Below are 19,752 nucleotides of genomic sequence, written 5' to 3' on the forward strand. Positions count from 1 at the left end.
CTTCATCCCCTGTACTCCTAGATGAGCTGCTACCCAGAAGATGCTCGGTCATAGCCTACACCGTCAACTCAAATGTCTTCTACTAAGAGAAACTAAGTCCTGTGTCCCTCTCTCACAGAGTGGGCATATGCGTGTCCGCGGAGAAAGCAGCGGGGTTTAGGACAACTGAAAAGCCCTTCACCTGTGGAGAGATGGGAAAGGAGGGCGTGTATCATCGGAGACAATGCTCAGCTTTGGGTGTAGATGTAGCCTATGTGAGATGTTACAATGTAGAGAGGAAAGAGTTTTGTGAGGACATCTTAAACACACACCAGAGGGGAAGACAACCGGCCATGAGAGACATGTTGACACAGAGAGGGATCAGCCTGAAGAATGTCCATGTATCCATGAAGGATCTTATAGATCTGATTTGTGATTTCTTGTGCTTCTATCTTTAAGTGATTATTAAGCTCAGGTCAGCCTAAAGGAGCATTTGATTTAGTTTTCCTTTGACGAGATTTTGTTTTTTTAATTATTTTTATGGACTGAAAGGGATGTTTACAAAGCAAACTTAGACATGGTTTGTGGCACTTTGTTTTTCATTTCATCAGCCTGTTTGAGTTTATTTATGATTTTGCATTTGACCAAAAAGCTTTAACAAAGCAGCTGAAAGACAGAAAAGAGCAGTGTTCTATCCTTCTGTTAAGGTCCCCCCCAAAACATGTTACTGCAATGTACTGTGTCACAACAAAGAGTCACTGCAAATAATATAACTTGTGAAATGGGACAAAAACTGTACTAAAAAACAAACTATATGTCAATTCCAAATTTTGCAGTAAAGACCGTATAATATTATATAAATGCTCTAGAGATGGCAAGGTCAGTTGGTTTTCATTTTAACATATCACACATATGGTACTCTACATAATCACTTGAAAAGTACTTACTATAAGGATTATACTTATTATGTTATTCAGTTGAACATGCTGTAGATGATGTGTCCACCAGAGGACAGTGCTCAGCCAGAAGTGGGAGCACTCTAATGGAAAACTATTGGAGACATTTGTCTTAGTTTTTAATTTTGTGGAAAGAAACTGCAAAATTACAATACCATTACATTTTCCTTTTAATTACAAAAAATATTATCAGATGCCAATGTTACATTTTGTGTAATAGGATTCATTGCTGCAGTCTCATTCTGGAAACCAAGGGGAACTCTGAGTCTGGGGTATTCTGAGTCTCCAGTGTTTACAAGTTGTACTACAATAACTATTTTAAAGACTAGCAACAGTATTACATATTGCACCTTTAATCATTTTTTTATAATAACAAAAACTCCAGAGCCTTTTTGGTTTATGCTCATTTTATTTGTGGAAGCAAGAGCAGAAAAGTAATAAAGGACCTTAAAGCCCACGAGCACGGCTGGAGATAAAGACCAGCCGTTTGTCTGACAACAGCATGGAGACAATGTCCACCAAAGACCTACAGAGGAAAAGTGTGAACTGGCACAAAACGATATATAAAATACATATCTAAGCACACCTCTAACAGGATATCCCCAAAATAAACTGTAAGGCTACAACATTTTAATAATCTGGCCCCAGATTAATTGATCATAGAAACTATTTGAGCAGATTCCTACAGTGTTTGGTAGAAACCAAAATGAGTTCAATTAAAGGGGCTCTAAGAGATGTTGGGTGACGTTACTTCTTGTTGACGTTCAAAGCATTTTCAATGCTCCCCCCCCCCCCGATAGACAGTCAAAGAAATGGACCGACAGGTCCCGTTGTTCTGATAGTCTATATCTATATTATCTAGCAGATAGTGAGGAGCTGTTTTTTACATCTTACATGCTGTATGTGACAAAAACTGTTGTAACCTAGAAAACATGTGTCATCTCTTAGAGCACCTTTAGGGTACGAGTCAAAATGGTCACAACACACAACAGTTAATATGTATATATACATTCAATTATATTAGTAACAATAATTCCCACTACTTAAATTTTCATGTTTAGATGATTTCCCCCATTCTTCTTCAATAACTAAAAGTTAGAAATGAACAGTCATCGCACACATTTAGCGCCACCTGTTGATAAAGTGTGTGTGTGTGGGTGTGTGTGTGTCCACATGTTTATTGTGGGTGTACAATTGTGTATAGTAGTACATGTACATGCATGCAGTGGTGGAATAAGTAAGTCACAGAAGGCTTGTATCATGTGGACGTGCCAGTGTGGTCATTACTTAGAATTCCTCATGGGGAGACGGAAACTACACACTATAACTTACAACATCAAATAGTTACCAGCTAAGTTTCTGTTGATTGACTAATTGATTAGCTGTACTTATTAGTGGGTAGTAATTATTAACAAACCATCATATTTAATAAGCTCTTCATATGTTTTGTATGCAAAAACCTGAATCTGTAATGTAACTAAAGCCGTCAGATGAATGTAGTGGAGTAAAAAGTACAACAATTCTCTCTGAAATATAGTGGCTTAGAAGTATGAAGTAGCATTAAAAGAAGAGAAAATAAAAGTCTCTCAAAGTGGTACTATTGTGCAGTACTACACTCCATCCCACCACTGGCTGCCTGCTGGGGGTCCGCTCAGTGAGGGCTGTGTCTGTGGGAGTGACCTCGGGTCTCAGTCGTCTTTATCAGCAGTTTTGGAGCAGGAGAGCAGCTGTTGCTGTGGTAACCATTAGTACTTTTAGTACCTGGAGAGAGAGAGAGGGAAAGAAGGACAGGAAGATGGTGGGAGGGAAAGAAAAACAAACGGGGAGGAGGAGACAGAGGGAAAGACAAAGAGTTAGAGAGACTTGTATCAGTAAAATGTTTGACATTGCGGTTGTGATACCCCATAATACTTCATTTTCTAACAATCAAATACTTAAATCTAAAAAAAAGCGTAATCTGTCATTGAGAGGGCAGACAGTTGAACACAAACCCAAAAGAAAACCATCCTGCATTTGCACTGTGTTGACTTTTAATTGTGTGCCAGTACAGAAAGATTGGGAAGGTTCTGGAGGGGTTTAGGGGTGTACACCCCCCCCCCCCCCCCCCCCCCCCCAGTGTAAGTGGAGCTCCATATGGTTACATACTGTAGTTGGAGATGGTCTGGATGTTGAGGATGGACTGATGTCCAATTCTGCAGACAAACAAACAGAGAGGTTAGTTGGTGTGTTGTTTTGAAGAAGTAACTCCTTGTGTATTAATACCCATACTACTATCTGGTATGCCAGAAAAGTATTTAATATGTCTTAATTAGTATTGCCCTTCTTAGTTGTGAGTATGGTCCCAATACGTACTGTAGTATATCAAATGCAGTATGCCAGGATTTTACCGTAGTATATTCCATGCAGTATGCTGAAAACACCAGGATGTTACTGTAGTATATTTAATGCAGTATGCCAAAAATACCAGGACGTCCTACTGCACCCGGTCATCTTTGCAATATGCAGTAGGGATGTTGACATGAATCATTGCATGGATGCATGGTGATGTGGACCTGGGTGATTCTGCATCCATGCAGTGACACATCATAATCGATTATTGCCTAATGATGTAACTTGTTGATTTTCCAGTCACTGCTTTTTTTTGGCCTTTTGTCTGCTGTGTTCAGACTCCGCTACATTCAGAAAGTGACTTTTTAAGAGCAGATACAATAAAAAGGGGAGTTCATATATTTATATCTGACTGCTTGAATTTGTTGATGAAAACCATGTGTAGCAATATATATTAAATTTGAGGAGGGGACTCATTATGATGCATCAGGATATCAAATCGATTAGAATCGTCAGGATGATCGCAATCGACTCATGAGACCAGTGAAGATTCACACCTCTACAATGACCCACAATCCTTAGCATACTGTACATGAGAAAAAAGATCAAAGTTAAAGGCGCTGTAATGGAGAAGTAGTACGCCCCCGTTGCATGCATATGCAACAGTACATCCTTTGTCATGGCTGCTGCAGTACGTACTAAAAGTTAAAAGAAAAAGAAGAAAATGTGCTCACTTCTTCTCCTCTTACCTGTCCTCCTCTCCCTCTAGCAGCTTCCTGTAGGTGGCGATCTCAATGTCCAGGGCCAGTTTCAAGTTCATCAGGTCCTGCAAGTGAAGAAGAAAAAGAAACTTCAAGGTTTAAGGCCAACTGGACTTGGAAAGGTGTTCCGAAGACGTTTGGTCTCTCATCCCAGAGACTTCTACAGTTCTGACTGATCCTGTTTAGTCTCAGTGGGGTTGCTGTCAAGATGATTAATACCACTTTGTTTGTTAGTGCTCAACACCACCCATGACCCCCATACTATACTGCTCTATCATCTCTTCCCAGGAAACTAGACACTCTCACCTGGCCTGATGAGGCCTCGGGTGTCTCCAATGACTACGACTGTCTGATGAACCAAGCAGTATCGATCAAGTTGAGGAAACACAGCTTGGGTTCTCTACCGTTCACTCAAAACTCTTGAATGAAAGACAAAACATCTTCAGGGCACCTTCAGAGCACCTTTAACCCGTCACTTAACTATAAAGCTTGACCCTTGATTCTGCTCCTTCCTGTAAATTCTCTGTCATCTTTTCTTTCTTTTTGTCTTTCCACCCCCACCTGTCTCCGGCTCACCTGGTACTCTCGGAGCTGTCTGGCCATGTCTTGTTTGGCCCTCTGCAGAGCGTCCTCCAGGTCTCTGGTCCGGGCCTTGGCTTCTTTCACAGCCAGCTCTCCACGCTCCTCGGCTTCAGCCAGCTGGTTCTCCAGATTGCCACGCTGAGGGGGGGGGGGAATGCTGGATGTAATTCAATCTCCAAAATCTAGTTGTGTAGGGCTGCATGTGTTTCCTGTGGCCGTACCTGAGTCTTGACCGCCTCGATCTCGCTCTGCAGCCGGCTGACCAGGCGGTTGACCTCGGCCACGTCGCCCTTCACCACGCGCAGCTCGTCTCCGTACTGGCTCGCCTGCACCGACATCTGGTCGAACTGCAGACACGGGTCAACGTTAGCGCCATCACTGCATGTAAAGGATTCTTTAAACTTATTATCTTCAAAAAATTATAGTTGATTAAGAGAATCACAAAAATCTGAGAGAATGGTATGTTTAGCTATTACTCAGAGTTAATGAGAAAATGTGTTATTTTGTAATTCGGGTGAACTGAAACTTATAAAAACAGATGAGAGGTCTTCAGTGGTCAACAGTACATTTACTTAACTACTGTACTTAAGTGCTAATTTGAAGTACCTAACTTTAGTAATTCCTATACTTTATACTTCGACTGCACCACATTTCAGAGGAAAATAGTGTGATTTTTACACATTTATTTAGTACTAAAAGTTCTGAGTTACTTTTCAGATTAAGATTTTGTAAACAAAACATACAATCAATTTATAAAAGATGAAGCACTTTATAGATGAAACATCAAAACAGTATATAAAGTACTCAAATTAGCTCCAACTCTGCCCACTACAGATTATAGATCACTAATAATAACAACTCTGAGGGGGAATTCTGCAGAATGAGAACTTTTGATCTATACTTTTACTTAATCTTTGAACTTTTAATGAAGTATTTTCCCAGTGTGGTATTGCTACTTGTACTTAAGTAAATCAACTAAATACTTCTTCCTACACCAATCACCTCAAATGTCTTCTAAGTTCAGCTTGTGTTTTATTTAGGACACTTTGGATTTCACTCTCGAATAACAGAGATGGGAGTTCAGTGGGTTCAATATGTAATATCTCTGTTGCAGCACACACTATAAGCTGATAGATTACAACGCATGCTGGATATCTGTTCCTGGGCACTTATACTCAGCTTCCTGTATCCTGGTCTTTACTTTGGTCTTGTACCAGGCCTCGGCATCCTCCCGGCTGCGGGCTGCGATCTCCTCGTACTGGGCTTTGACCTCGGCTACGATCTGCTCCATGTTCAGGCTGCGGCTGTTGTCCATCTGCACCACCACCGCCGTGTCCTTAATGCTGGCCTGCAGCTCCCGCAGCTCCTGGGGCAGGACACACGATGAGCCACGTACTAATAAGACTTTGAGACAACATTGGATCAAATCTGTTTCAATTTGCTATTTATTCAGATTTGAAAATGTTGTTTCAAATGGGATAGTGTTGAGTGGTTCTTCGTTTGGTGAGTACAGCGTGTCACTGTTAAGATAATGACACTTGTAGTTTTTTGACTATTCAGATGTGTTATGTATTGAAACGTTCTAACCACAAACAAAAAGCAACAAATATACTACTAAATGTTTTATTTTTTTTGGCCGGGCTGCAACTAACAACCGTTTTTTATTGTTGAATATTCTGTTATTAGTTGTTTGGTCTATAAAATGTCAGAAAATGGTGAAAAATGTCGATCAGTATTTCCCAAAGCCCGAGATGACGTCCTTAAATGTCTTGTTTTATCCACAACTCAAAGATATTCAGTTTCCTGTCACAGTGGAGAAGAAACTATTAATCACATGTAAAGCTATAGTGTGTAGTTTCTGTCTCCCCATGAGGAGTTCTAAGTAATGACAACACCACTGTGAAACAAGGCTTCTCCACTGGTTGCTGGTAGCCAAGGAGGACCCAGAGGATTAAAATAACATGATGGACTCTACAGAAGAGGTAGTTATCTCGTAATTTTTGTCCTTTTTGTCTCCAAAGCTGAACGCTGCTGTTGTTCTTTCTCTTGCTCATCGCTTTACGTGCAAGGGTTAACGGACGCCACCATTTTGTAAACATGGCCATGCTGGGAAATACAGAGGCTGGTAGGCTGCATTACTTTGCATCAACTCATTTGGATAACATTTTTTTTTAATAGAAAATGACTCAAACTGATTTGAATTATGAAACTAAGCTGAGAATTACTAAGCTGAATTATGAATTATGAAAATATATACTGTATAAAAATGTAATAGCTGACAACTAATTGATTAATTGATTAATCTTTGCAGCTCTAGTCTTCACTGAGAAGTCAACACATTGCAACTTATGCAGTTTAAATAAAACTGGAAACAACACGAGAGAAGCTTCTGAGTGACCACACAAACTGACCAACACACTAGGAATTAGTCAAAATGAACTGGTCCCAGATATCTCCAGCAATATCACAATCCTGCAGTCACAAAGGCCAAACTGAAAGGAACATGGGTCATATATAAATGACATGTCCAGGCGTGTTCCTGTGCAGCTGCAGAGCATCAAGTCTTTAGGGGATACCATGAACAGGTTTCTGTGTTCCAGGAATCCTGACAATATGTACCAAAAACAAAAGAAGAAAGATTTCTATTCTAGAGGCAGTTAGTGTTTGAAGTTAACTCTCCAATGAGTCAGGAGACTGAGAAAATGAACCAAAGGAAAGTGTGACACAGAAGGAAATAACTGGATACCAGAAAAAGGAAGGTGGCTGTTTTCATCAAATCAGCTTCAATGTTCCACAGCATTAAAGTTCCAGTACCTCCTCATAGATGTTACGCAGGAAGTTGATTTCATCAGTCAGAGCTCCCACCTTATCCTCCAGATCGGCCTTCACCAAGTAGGCCGAGTCCACATCCTGAACACGCACACACACACACACACACACACACACACACCACACAGATGTAACAGCAGCTCGGAGAGCCTGCCAGAGGTGGAATGGAACTAAGTAGATTTACTCAAGCATTGTACTTAAATACAAATTTAAGATACTTGTACTTTACTTGAGCATTTTCTTTTCATGCTACTTTCTACTTCTACTCCACTACATTTCAGAGAGAAATATTCTACTATTTACTCATCTGACAGCTTTAGTTACTAGTTACTTTAGTTACTCCACTACATTCATCTTAACTTTACACATTATGGTTCTTACACACAAAACACATATAGTTGATAAAATAAAATGTTTTATTATAAATCAAACTCCTACACATACCCAACAATATAACGACCTACAAGTCTGGCTGAAATCATCAGTTGATTAATCACTTAGTTGATTGACAGTTTGGTTCATTTCCAGTTTCTAAAAATTAATATTTTTCTGCATTGAGTATTTTTACTTGTAGTACCTGTAAGTACATTTTTTGATAGTACTAACACACTTTTACAAAGCAGTATGTTCAATGCAGGACTTCTTACTTATTCATAAGTATTTTTACAGTGTGGTATTAGTGCTTTTAGATATGAATACTTCATGACATGGATTTTGGATGCATGAATGAGAGAGAGACAATAAGTATAATAGGGTGGCTCATCTTACTCACCACACCTGCCCAGTATGAATGAATGTGTGTGCATGCTGACCTTCTTTAGGATTACAAAGTCGTTCTCCAGGTTGTTTCTCTTGTTAATCTCGTCCTCGTATCTGTAACAGAGACAGTGATATATCATGAGATATTACAGAACTCCTGGGGACTTTCTTTACCCCCACAGGGACGGTATTCACTTGTGTTTGTAGTCCTCCACCAGGCTCTGCATGTTCCTCAGCTCCCCGTCCAGTTTGGTCTTGTCGTTGTTGACCAGGTCCATTTGGCGCCTCAGCCCCGCCATGTAGGCCTCGAACAGGGGCTCCACGTTGGACCGGCCCACCCCCTGGCCCTGCAGCAGCTCCAGCTTGGTCTCAAGCATCTTGTTCTGCTGCTCCAGGAAGCGCACCTGAATGAAGAAGGTGGGAAATAAAGTAGATAGAAACAGCTGTTAAACGGTTTCCAGATCCCAACATGCATCTTGTCACGGCATACTGGATGTTTATACATGATACATCTGGTCTGACTTGAGCTTGTTAGCTAGCTATCCATAGTTCCTTATCATATAATACATATAATCATCTCTGGCTTGTTAAAACCACAAACGCAGTGCATCCAGTAACATGGGTAATAATGTTGTACCATAGTAGATTCAATATAATGACGCATGCTTCCATTTTGTGCATTTAGCCAATTAACAGAAAGCAGTTAGTAGCCATACATCATAGCCACTGCCCCTGCACTCTGCCCACTGTTCAATCATCATGCAAATGCGTGGCTGTATCGACCGGCGTCCTGCCAGTACCCAGACATGCCAGGAACCGCGAGGGCCCCTTGATCGCTGCTTGAAGCTTGAATTAAAAATATATAATTCAAATCTAAGTTATTTGCAGCAGCAGATTAACGTCCTTCCTGGGATGAACAGAGGTTAAAGAAACAGTAACATTCCAGCAGATAAGCAGCTTGCTCTCAACACCGGACTGTATCTGCACAGTTCGGGTTTCCTGCCTGCGGACAGGTATATCCTCCACCTATTATACCTCCCTCCCTTTAACACAAAGCCCATGTTCTGTTCAGAAGAGAATAATCTCCCTCGGAGACACAACCACACCGCGCCAACCTGGTTTATCAGGTAACAACACTACTCAATGGGACAGAAATGGGAGAGATAGCTTCAACAACAGTGGTTACATACCAGTGATTCAGGGTTTTAACAGCTTTTTAAATCCCAGATGCATTCACTGAGTTATTGTCTCGTTCTGTGTTTCTGTGATTTAGTCAACTAATCAGGCTCATTTCTGCAACAATCCATATTAATAAATACTATCCCATTTCCCTGTGATTTAAACTGTATTCATCCTGCAACATTGTCTGCCTGTTGCATCTGGCTAATGACTTCCCTGCAAGAGGAGAGCAGCTCTTTAATGTTTAATGGTGGGGCCAGGCGGGTTGGATTACACTGGTAATTGCTGGGCTCGTTTATTAGTCGGGGGGGTCAAGATCTCCAACTATTTAGGGGGGTCCTGGGACATGTCTGCATGTATTGAGAAAAGCGAAAAAAAAGCACTGAAAAAAAAGGTAAAAAAATAAAGAAATTGTGTGAAATTTAATTTTAATCTGTTTATTAATCCCCAATGGGGAAATTACAATTCCCACTCTGTGTCCACACTTTGTTAGTAACCACACACAGTCCTGAACTACACACACGCTCAAGATCTATACATGCACTAATGGCGAGAAGCCAGAGTGAGTGGGCTGCCAGCTAAACCAGCGCCCTGAGCGGGTGGGGGGGGTACGGTGCCTTGCTCAACAGCACCTGGCAGTGCCCAGGAGGTGAAGTGGCATCTCTCCAGCCACCAATCCACACTCCCTACTTTTTGGTCCACACGGGGACTTGAACCAGTGACCCTCCGGTTCCCAACCCACCTCCCTATGGACTGAGCTACTGCCACCCCAGACTTTGGGAAAAACCCTTATAAAATGCAACAAAAACCTTTGAAAAAGCTACAAAAATGTGAAAAGTCATTGCAGCCAATGCATGTGTGTAAACTCAGAGATGGACACCACTACTGTACTTTGAATGCAATGTAAGGATCTTTAGCTGCTAAAATGAAACTACAGGCCGTTTTTAATGGAAGGCTATGATATAAGGTCAAACATATATTTTCTATAATATATTATTAGCTGATTTGATCATTTATGCTACCTTTAACACTATTTTAGTATATATTGTTTTCAATTCTTATTTCACCATACTAAAATGATACAATATCACTATATTGTTACTATTATTTGTATCTTTATTATAACATTTCTAATATGTGTACATTATATTTCTATTTTATTGTAACAAAGGTATTTTATATGGCTTTATATAGCTGCAGTAAGATGTGAGTTCCCAGCCGGAGATCAATAAAGCTTGACCTTTTCTTGACTTTACACGTTTCATATACATTCTGTGTATTTTGCTGTAACAATCACAGGACTATCTTTATCCTTCCAGACCAATACGAAGTGTTTGAGCTCTTTGTGGTACATTTAAAAAAAAGAAGTAAATTAGCAGTCAGAAGAGGCGAGGTTTGTTTTGGACATTTGGACCCCCGCCCAGCCCAGCACTCTGTCCCTGTCCCCCTGAAGCATGTCTCTGCTGATGTGAGACGCCAACAATGGCTCTATTGTGAAGGTGTGTCACCAACTCCGTGAGAAAGCAGAGAAGTTACCTAATACGCTATCAATGTCCGCCCCTGTCACAGAGCGGCTCACTGCTCCTGGTCCTGTTTGAAAGGGCTTCTCCAGCTACTTCTCCAGTCCACCCCCCCATTTAACAGCTATTTCCTGTTTCTACTGGCCTGAGGAGCGTACTGTAGTTATATTTGCCCTCTCAGGTTCTCATACATGAGGTTAGCTTGTGGTATTATTGGGACCTTTTATAGGAGTTCATGTAAGTCAGCTTGAGTATTTAATAATAGTATTTATCATAACCTGTGAAATGATGTGACAATGTGAAAGGGACTGCCTGTGGTACACATACTTTTACAAGGTTGGATACAGATGCTGTTTGAACAATGTTTCATTTTTATTTTATCTTAAGAAAACGTGAACATGTTTGGGCTCATGAACACATTTGAAAAACACATCAAATGCAAATAATCAGCAGTGACTGAAGTCATTTTAAAGAGAAATTATGCAACTTTAGTGCAAGTGGCAGGTAGGGATAAAAGTCAGTGCTCATAAAGACAGAAAACTCACTAATATCAGCTACATAGCTATATCTCTCTGAAGTTTGGTCAAACCAGCAGTCGGGGGGGTTGACTGCATGCGGTTGAGCCAGGACGCCTTTCATTGCTCAGGAATTCAACCTTGCCTAAATGCCTAATTAAGTCCTGTTAATTCAATATATAAGTTGGAGTAGAAACAGATCAATTAATTATTCTATAAAATGTGCAAAAATGTAACGTCTTACCATTACAAATTCCTAAAACCTAAGGTGATATTTTCAAATCTCTTCTTCGGTCCGACCAACACCTCAATCTACAACGATATAGAAAAGCAGCACATCCTCATCTTCTATAGGCTCGAATCAGAGTGTTTGGACTTGAAATATACCATCAGTTATCAATGTTAGCTGTATATGTTTCTGCAGTGGTGGACAAAGTACTCATATCTAGACATACCACATGTAAAAGTCCTGCATTCAGTTATTTACTTAAGTGAAGGTACAACTTTAGTAGCATCAAAATACGCTTAAAGTACCAAAAGAAAAGTTATTTCAGAAGGTAAATTAAATTATTGGATTATAATTATTGGTGCATTCATGTGTTCATCACTTTAAAGTTGCAGCATGTAAAGGTGAAGCTGATTTTAAATACTTTATATACTGCTGGTAGTATAATTTTAACAAGGGATCAATAAAGTTATATAATAAAACAAACTGCACCATACATTTGTATAATCAACCAATACGTTTTACTCTTGAGTACAATATAAAGTGTCAGGAAATAGAAGTACTCAGATGAAGTGGCAGTACTCTACTATGTGACTTTCTGTACCTGGTTAATTAGTTCCTCCTCGGGGGGGCTTTACCTTATCTATGAAGGTTGCAAAGCGGTTGTTGAGGCTCTTGATCTGCTCCTTCTCGTGGGACCGGCTCATGGACAGGCTAGGGTCGATCTCCAGGTTCAGGGGGGCCAGCAGGCTCTTGTTGACCGACAGGGCGGCCAGCGGGGACCCGAGGCCGTGGTGGGGCCCGTTGGCCCCTGCGTAGAGAGAGCTGCTGCTCAGGGAGATGCCACTGAAACCCCCCTGACCCGGACTGAAGACGCTCAGCCTCCTGGACCCGCTGCTGCTCCGGACCGAGTTGCTGGAGCTGATTCTCTTGGTGCGACTCAGACTCATGGTGAAGGCAGAGGGGGGGTAGGAGGCAGAAATAAAAGGGAGAGTGAGACGTGGTTGGACACAAAGATGGAGGGGTAAAAGCAGAGAAGCAGATGGAAAGACTGAGACAGATGGAATGGAAAACAGACAGCTAGAGAAAGAAGAGATGGGGAAAAGAGAGGGAAGAAAAAAGATGTTTGGAATAAAATGCAGATTATTGAGAAGATGCAGAAAACAGGCAGAGGTGAGAACAACTGGGTCAACGAGACACAGTGAAAGTGAAGCAGGTAGGTGATAATGTCAGACCACAGTGAGGCGTCTCAGGTGTCTCGTGATCTTTTAAACCTCCCCCGGGTGGAGCGAGTTGATGGAGGAGGAGAGAAGCTGGAGCACCACAGGGATGTGGTGTCAGATATCTAGGGTTTCAGACCTCTGAAGGGAAATGTCAATGAGTCACTGTTCTTTTTCACAAACAGGGGATGGAGGATGGTTTTACGTTAAAAAACAAAAAAAGGTCCTTACCTTCCCAAAGGAAACATCTAATCCATAAAATAACAGTAAACTTCACTGCCTTCCTTTTGGGAAAAAGTCTACTACTCCTCCGATTTCATTATTATTCATATTATTACTATTTTCATTGTTCTGCCCCAGGCTGGTTACCATGTCGACTGATCTGTGTGTGTGGTTTTATGGGAGCATTGTTTGGGTTTATTTAACCCTTGTGTTGTCTTCCCATCAAAATTGAAGATCAACACATTTTTTTCAACACTTTTGACACTTTTTTTTCAATGTTTGTCACTTTTTTGACATTTTTAACACTAACTTATTAACTTTAGTTTTACAGTTATTTTTGGAATTCATGGTCAATAAACCTCATTTATAGGATATTATACCTCATGTTTGAGTTAGAAAAGCAGAAATTAGGAATTATTGAGACTAAAATTAAAGGAATGGATGTTGATGATAATCACAGACTGGAATATGTCAACTTTTACTCAATACTATTTAAAAACCACTTCCATTTGTTTTACAATGCTATAAAATTGAATAAGACGCCCCAAAATTCCTCCATCATATTATCCTGGATATCACTCTGTACGGCGTCAGAGCTTAAAGACTGATCAGCTGATGAAGACTGTCTGCTGATGAAGATGCAGTAGAAAGCTCAGGAAACACAAGTCCACAGACTCTGAGATGATATTTATTTTTGTCAAATTAAGTCATTTTTGTCATATACAGTACATTTTATAGCACATTTGTATACGTCTTCAAAAAGACTTGCAGAATTATTTTGTAAGGTTGTAAAGACATGTTTTTATAAGAAATAAAAAGGACTCTGCTTTGAATGCCAATTGTGTCTGATGTGATTCTCTGTGTTGTTGAGGAAGTTTCCACATCGCAAAATCTAAATCTGAAGATAAATGATTCTGCTTAGTGAAGCTCAAACTTCTGAGCGAAGAAATCAAATTTGCATAAAATCTTTTACATATAAGGAAAAGTTAAATAGTTAAACAAAACAAGCTTTTTGCAGTTCATCAAGAAATTCCAGATCGCAGCCAATTAAAAGTAAGAAATAAAATATATAGTGAGATTCCTTGTAATCTTCAACTTTTTTTGTTTTTATGTACGTTCTAAAGATTCATCTTCATAGTGGTGAAGCCCTGTCCTGGTCAGCCAAAGGGACAGATTCTAAGAACAGGACTGGGATGGATGAAAGATCTCTAAAGTGTGTTCCTTTGTCATTTGTTGGAACGTCTTCTCTTGGCTGGTGTGTCTGAGGACGGTCCACTCTTCGTTTTTGGTCTCTTAGTCTCCTTCTTCTCTGCTCCTGTTAGTGTTCCAGAGACATTAACAGAACAAAACTGAAATGTGTGGTTGAGCCAGTCAGTGTTGAAACATTACCTTAATGCTCAGTGGGACTGGAACTCTGCTGAAGCCATAATTAGCTTCTTCTTAGCACAAAAAGAACTCTGGATTTTGTTTTCTATCACTTTAATTGAAATTGCTTAGCAGCCAGTATGGACAGGAGTAGTTTGCTTTGGATTCACCCTGCAGAGATCTGAGGACCAGGTAACCATAGTCCTCAGATTGGACAGATAGTCTAGCTAGCTGTCTGGATTTACCCGCAGATATCTGAGGACATAACCATAGTCCCTCAGATTGGACAGATAGTCTAGCTGCTGTCTGGATTCCCCTGCAGAGATCTGAGGACCAGTAACCATAGTCCTCAGATTGGACAGATAGTCTAAGTACTGTCTGATTCACCCTCAGAGATCTGAGGACCAGGTAACCATAGTCCTCAGATTGGACAGATAGTCTAGCTAGCTGTCTGGATTTACCCTGCAGAGATCTGAGGACCAGGTAACCATAGTCCTCAGATTGGACAGATAGTCTAGCTAGCTGTCTGGATTTACCCTGCGAGATCTGAGGACCAGGTAACCATAGTCCTCAGATTGGACAGATAGTCTAGCTAGCTGTCTGGATTCCCCTGCAGAGATCTGAGGACCAGGTAACCATAGTCCTCAGATTGGACAGATAGTCTAGTGCTGTCTGGATTCACCCTGCAAGATCTGAGGACCAGTAACCATAGTCCTCAGATTGGACAGATAGTCTACTAGCTGTCTGGATTACCCTGCAGAGATCTGAGGACCAGGTAACCATAGTCCCAGATTGCAGATAGTCTAGCTAGCTGTCTGGATTACCCTGCAGAGATCTGAGGACCAGGTAACCAAGTCCTCAGATTGGACAGATAGTCTAGCTAGCTGTCTGGATTTACCCTGCAGAGATCTGAGGACCAGGTAACCATAGTCCTCAGATGGACAGATAGTCTGCTAGCTGTCTGGATTTACCCTGCAGAGATCTGAGGACAGGTAACCATAGTCCTCATGTAGACAGATAGTCTAGCTAGCTGTCTGGATTAACCCTGCAGAGATCTGAGGACCAGGTAACCATAGCCCTCAGATTAGACAGATAGTCTAGCTAGCTGTCTGGATTTACCCTGCAGAGATCTGAGGATCAGGTAACCATAGTCCTCAGAAATCCACCAAGTTTACAAATTCCAACACAAAGGAAGTGGAAGGAAACGGATAATTCATGCATCCGGCGGAATTTCCTGCAGCGCCGGAGCAATCCCCGAAGTGGAACACAAGGATAAAGACAAGGACAGGAGAGGCTGTGAAGAATTTCCAGTAAATGAGAACGCGTCACGGACAATCTATTGTTGTGTGCTACATGTGTGAATGGGAAACTTTGGACAATTTCCAGAGTTCATATGCAAAACGGATCAATAGTTCACAAATATCTTTGAATTATGTGTTTCAATATTTAGTTTTCCTTCTTTTTTTCCTCTCCCATTAGTCATACCATGACCCCTGAGATTAATCTGGTGACCCTTTGGAGGGGCCGGCCTCCTAGGTTGGGAACCCCTGGACTAAATTAGCTAACTCTGTATAAAGTAGTTAACGAGCTCCACCTCCAGCAGCTACAACAGTTTAATAGATAGAATCATTTATTAGTCAAAGAAGATTTATTCTTCTGCTAGACGAATACTTTTACTTTTGATATTTTGTACTCAAAATACTGAAATGCCTCCACATGGCTCTTACAGACCGTTTTCCAATCAGAGCATGGGAGAATATCACTCCACGCTCAACTCAGATTTCACTATCCAAATCGCTCCAAAAAAGAAAAATGGATGTACAGTGCTGCAGTGACACAGAGACAGACTCAGGAATGCTTTTAAGTCATGGTGAGAGCCGCCCCCCCCGTCAAAGTGTCCTTGGACAAGACACTGAACCCAAGTTGCCCCTGATGCTGCCCCATCTGAGTGTAAATGTGTGTGAGTGTGTATCTGCTGAGCAGGTGTGTAGATGTGTGTGAGTGTGTATCTGCTGAGCAGGTGTGTAGATGTGTGTGTGAGTGTGTATCTGATGAGCAGGTGTGTAGATGTGTGTGAGTGTGTATCTGATGAGCAGGTGTGTAGATGTGTGTGAGTGTGTATCTGATGAGCAGGTGTGTAGGTGTGTGTGTGAGTGTGTATCTTATGAGCAGGTGTGTAGATGTGTGAGTGTGTATCTGATGAGCAGCCTGGGCCACAGTGTGTGAATGTGTGTGATGGTGAATGGTTCCTGTACTACGTTACAGAGCTTTGAGTAGTTGTTGAGACTAGAAAAACGCTATACAACAACAGACGTTTACCGGAGGGAATTTTGGAGCGGGGGGGAGGCAACACTTTAAATTTTAAACTGCGCACTGCTCTAATCTAAAGTCCTCCTGCACACTTGCGCTTTGGATGTCCCCAATACTTGAAATACCTAGGTATGCATTAAAAGAAATAATGCAAGATTGGGATTGGTCAAACTGAATTGATCTTTAAGTTCCACTCTGAAGCATAAATACAGCAGATACAGTATGTGTCACTGATGTCAATTAATCAAAATACCTTTCTTCTGAGCCGTCTTCCTTTGTCCCGGTGCTTTCTGTTTCTGACGGGTCTTCAGCTCCACCTCCACGGGGTAGTGGTCGCTGATACTCAGAGCCTGGGAAACCAGGGACAGTTTAAATAGTGACAGTAGTAGGGTTCTCCTTTAAATACAGTAAGCTGTCCATCAGTTGAACACAAACAGTAGCCTTACTTCTTCATCCGTCAGCTTGAACGCTGTCTGGAAGTTGAAGGCCTTGGCCGAGTGGGGGACGATGGCGTCCAGCATGCTCTGGCCGTACACCACAATCCTGTTGGCAGGAGGGGCATCAGGATATTCAAAATATTAAACAGGAAAATCAGCTTAGATAGGACTGTAGCACTGAGATGTTCATTACCTGTCGTAGGTGTTGTCATTACAGTTACTAGAGGTCGTGTCGACATCCTCGCCTATCAGCCAATGATAGGGAGCCGAGGAGATCCGGATCTTATCCTTCTTCTTCTTAGAGAGATAACGCCCATCTGCATTAAAGTCCCCCAAAATCATAATGTTCTGCAAAAGAATTAACAACACAACCACAACTTTACGTTTATCATACTGTAGGCATCCAAAGATGTAACAATACAGATCTAAATACGCCAATAACTAAAGTTGACCTATTACTTATTTATTAAAAGTATAAAAGTATCACCAGCTAAATGTATCCACAGTAAAAAGTACTCATTATGCAGAACGGCTTCTTTCAAATCTCCTCACTACCTGCTAGCTGCCTGTTCCCTGAACACACTGTAAAAACATCTCCTCACTATCTGCTAGCTGCCTGTCCCCTGAACACACTGTAAAAAACATCTCTCACTATCTGCTAGCTGCCGTCCCTGAACACACTGTAAAAAACATCTCCTTACTATCTGCTAGCTGCCGCCTGAACACACTGTAAAAAACACTCTCACTATCTGCTATGCTGTGCCCCGAAAACATGTAAAAACTCTCTTCACTATCTGCTAGCTGCCTGTCCTGAACACACTGTAAAAAAAACATCTCATCCACTATCTGCTAGCTGCCTGTCCCGAACACACTGTAAAAACCATCTCCTCACTATTGCTAGCTGCCTGTCCGAACACACTGTAAAAACATCTCCCACTATTGCTAGCTGCCTGTCCCCTGAACACACTGTAAAAACATCTCCTCACTATCTGCTAGCTCCAGTGTGGAAGTAACAGTTGGAATAAGAGGACCTCAGTGTCAGGCAGTACATTTCAGAATTAGGAAGGCCACTTTCTCACATATATGCATTTATGTTGCACTTTCTAACAGAGTCAAACATTCAAACCTACATCAGTTCCCCACTTCTTCCGGATATCATCGACCACATCATGCAGCTCGTCCAGCTCCTTCAGCGAGTCCTCTGGTTTGGTGTGGACTGGGATCAGGACCAGGTCTGTCACCTCTGGAATACATTGGTACAGTATACAAACACTTAGACATATTTAGACTAAAAGTACATACTTATAGAAACATACAGTGTGTAACACATACCTGTAGATGGACACCTGAAGCGCAGGACGAAGGGTTCCCGGGCGAAGGCGTCCACATCTCCAACTTGATTATCTTCATACTGGTAACAAGCTTCCAGTGTCATATCAGCCTCTCTGAGACATACCCACATAAACATTCACATAAGACATCCATGTGTTTGTATGCATGCTGCACAGACTGTAAAAATAATGGACAAAGCTTCAAGGTCTGAAAAAGTGAAGCCAATGCTGAAGTGCCATAAAGCTGCATTCTATCTCATTTCCAGCAGGGGGAGACTCCACTGGCTCCAAAAAGAAGTCCGTTTCTGTAGAAGTCTATGAGGAAAGGATCCTACTTCTCACTTGATTTATTACCTCAGTGAACATTTTCAAAACGAGTTCAGGCCTCAACTGCTAGTTTCAAGTCTTCTTAAATACAGCAGTAAATTATGGTCCTATTTATTTTAAAATAGACAATAAAGCAAGTGTTAATTCAGGGGTGTGGCTACGCACTGACCTGTCAATCAGGACAGAGGCTTGGCAATGCTACCCATGGCACTGTGGACATTAAAATAGAGCCGAACTTGCTCTTCTTCAGGGTTCTGCCAACTAAACTGGCTAGCAACCGCAAGCATTAGCTTGTAACTTAGGGAAAGGTTTGCAGATTGTCAGTGCAGCAGTACCTGGAGGCCTAACTAAGGTCTAAGCCCTAAGGTCCGTAACTCTTGCTTCAGAAGGCTTCAAAAAACAAGATGCCAAACTCAAAGCATAAAAACAGCAGTCCACCAACCAATGAGTGCCGTCACTGCTGCTATGGCCATTCTTTACCGTCTATGGTGCTACATGAACCTCTTTCTGATGCTGCATGTACCACTGGCTGCTTGGTAAACCCATTTGTTCCCATCTCAACAAGCTTTAATTTGAGAGTGCTGGTTCACCTGAGCGGTCTTACCTGTAGAAACAAACAAAGCGCTCCTTGTAGGTGTCTCGTCCCAGCTGGCTGCTGGCCTTCATGGAGTAAGGACTGTTCCTGTTGGAGCTGGGGGAAACAGAAACATCAGAAAAGGTAAGTTCCAAGACATTTGTTAGCGTCTCAGGTGTGACGCTAAGAGTAGGCCTTTGGGGGCTGTAGTAATACAGCCTCTCATGCATCTCTCAATTTACAGGTTTCTCTAAAGAGCCCCCCTACAGGTTTCTCTATAGAGCCCCCCCCAAACAGGTTTCTCCATAGAGCTCCCCCTACAGGTTTCTCCA

General features: G+C 41.6%; 2 protein-coding genes across 3 annotated transcripts in view; both read right to left on the bottom strand.

The window, feature by feature from the left end:
- Positions 1 to 1,330: 1,330 nt before the first annotated feature.
- On the bottom strand, positions 1,331 to 12,885 carry si:dkey-222f2.1 (keratin, type II cytoskeletal 8). Its single transcript, XM_032514474.1, has 10 exons — positions 12,273 to 12,885; positions 8,390 to 8,598; positions 8,248 to 8,308; positions 7,421 to 7,516; positions 5,808 to 5,972; positions 4,828 to 4,953; positions 4,601 to 4,744; positions 4,013 to 4,089; positions 3,081 to 3,127; positions 1,331 to 2,696 (listed from the first exon to the last, which is right to left on the bottom strand). Exons 1-10 carry the CDS (start codon positions 12,582 to 12,584, stop codon positions 2,587 to 2,589), a joined length of 1,347 nt encoding a protein of 448 aa, XP_032370365.1. The 5' UTR covers positions 12,585 to 12,885; the 3' UTR covers positions 1,331 to 2,586.
- Positions 12,886 to 13,767: 882 nt separating this feature from the next.
- Positions 13,768 to 19,752, bottom strand: part of dnase1l4.2 (deoxyribonuclease 1 like 4, tandem duplicate 2) — an 8,142-nt gene continuing 2,157 nt past the window's right edge. For both annotated transcript variants that reach the window (XM_032513450.1, XM_032513451.1), the window contains 7 exons: positions 19,451 to 19,537; positions 18,521 to 18,633; positions 18,319 to 18,431; positions 17,382 to 17,536; positions 17,198 to 17,294; positions 17,005 to 17,101; positions 13,768 to 14,391 (listed from right to left, as the gene is read on the bottom strand). In XM_032513450.1, coding sequence (XP_032369341.1) covers positions 14,303 to 14,391; positions 17,005 to 17,101; positions 17,198 to 17,294; positions 17,382 to 17,536; positions 18,319 to 18,431; positions 18,521 to 18,633; positions 19,451 to 19,537 — 751 coding nt within the window. In that variant the 3' untranslated portion in view covers positions 13,768 to 14,302. The remainder of the gene's footprint in view (positions 14,392 to 17,004; positions 17,102 to 17,197; positions 17,295 to 17,381; positions 17,537 to 18,318; positions 18,432 to 18,520; positions 18,634 to 19,450; positions 19,538 to 19,752) is intronic.

This window comes from Etheostoma spectabile, chromosome 4 (assembly GCF_008692095.1).
Source record: "Etheostoma spectabile isolate EspeVRDwgs_2016 chromosome 4, UIUC_Espe_1.0, whole genome shotgun sequence".
In the NCBI taxonomy this organism is placed as follows: domain Eukaryota; kingdom Metazoa; phylum Chordata; class Actinopteri; order Perciformes; family Percidae; genus Etheostoma; species Etheostoma spectabile.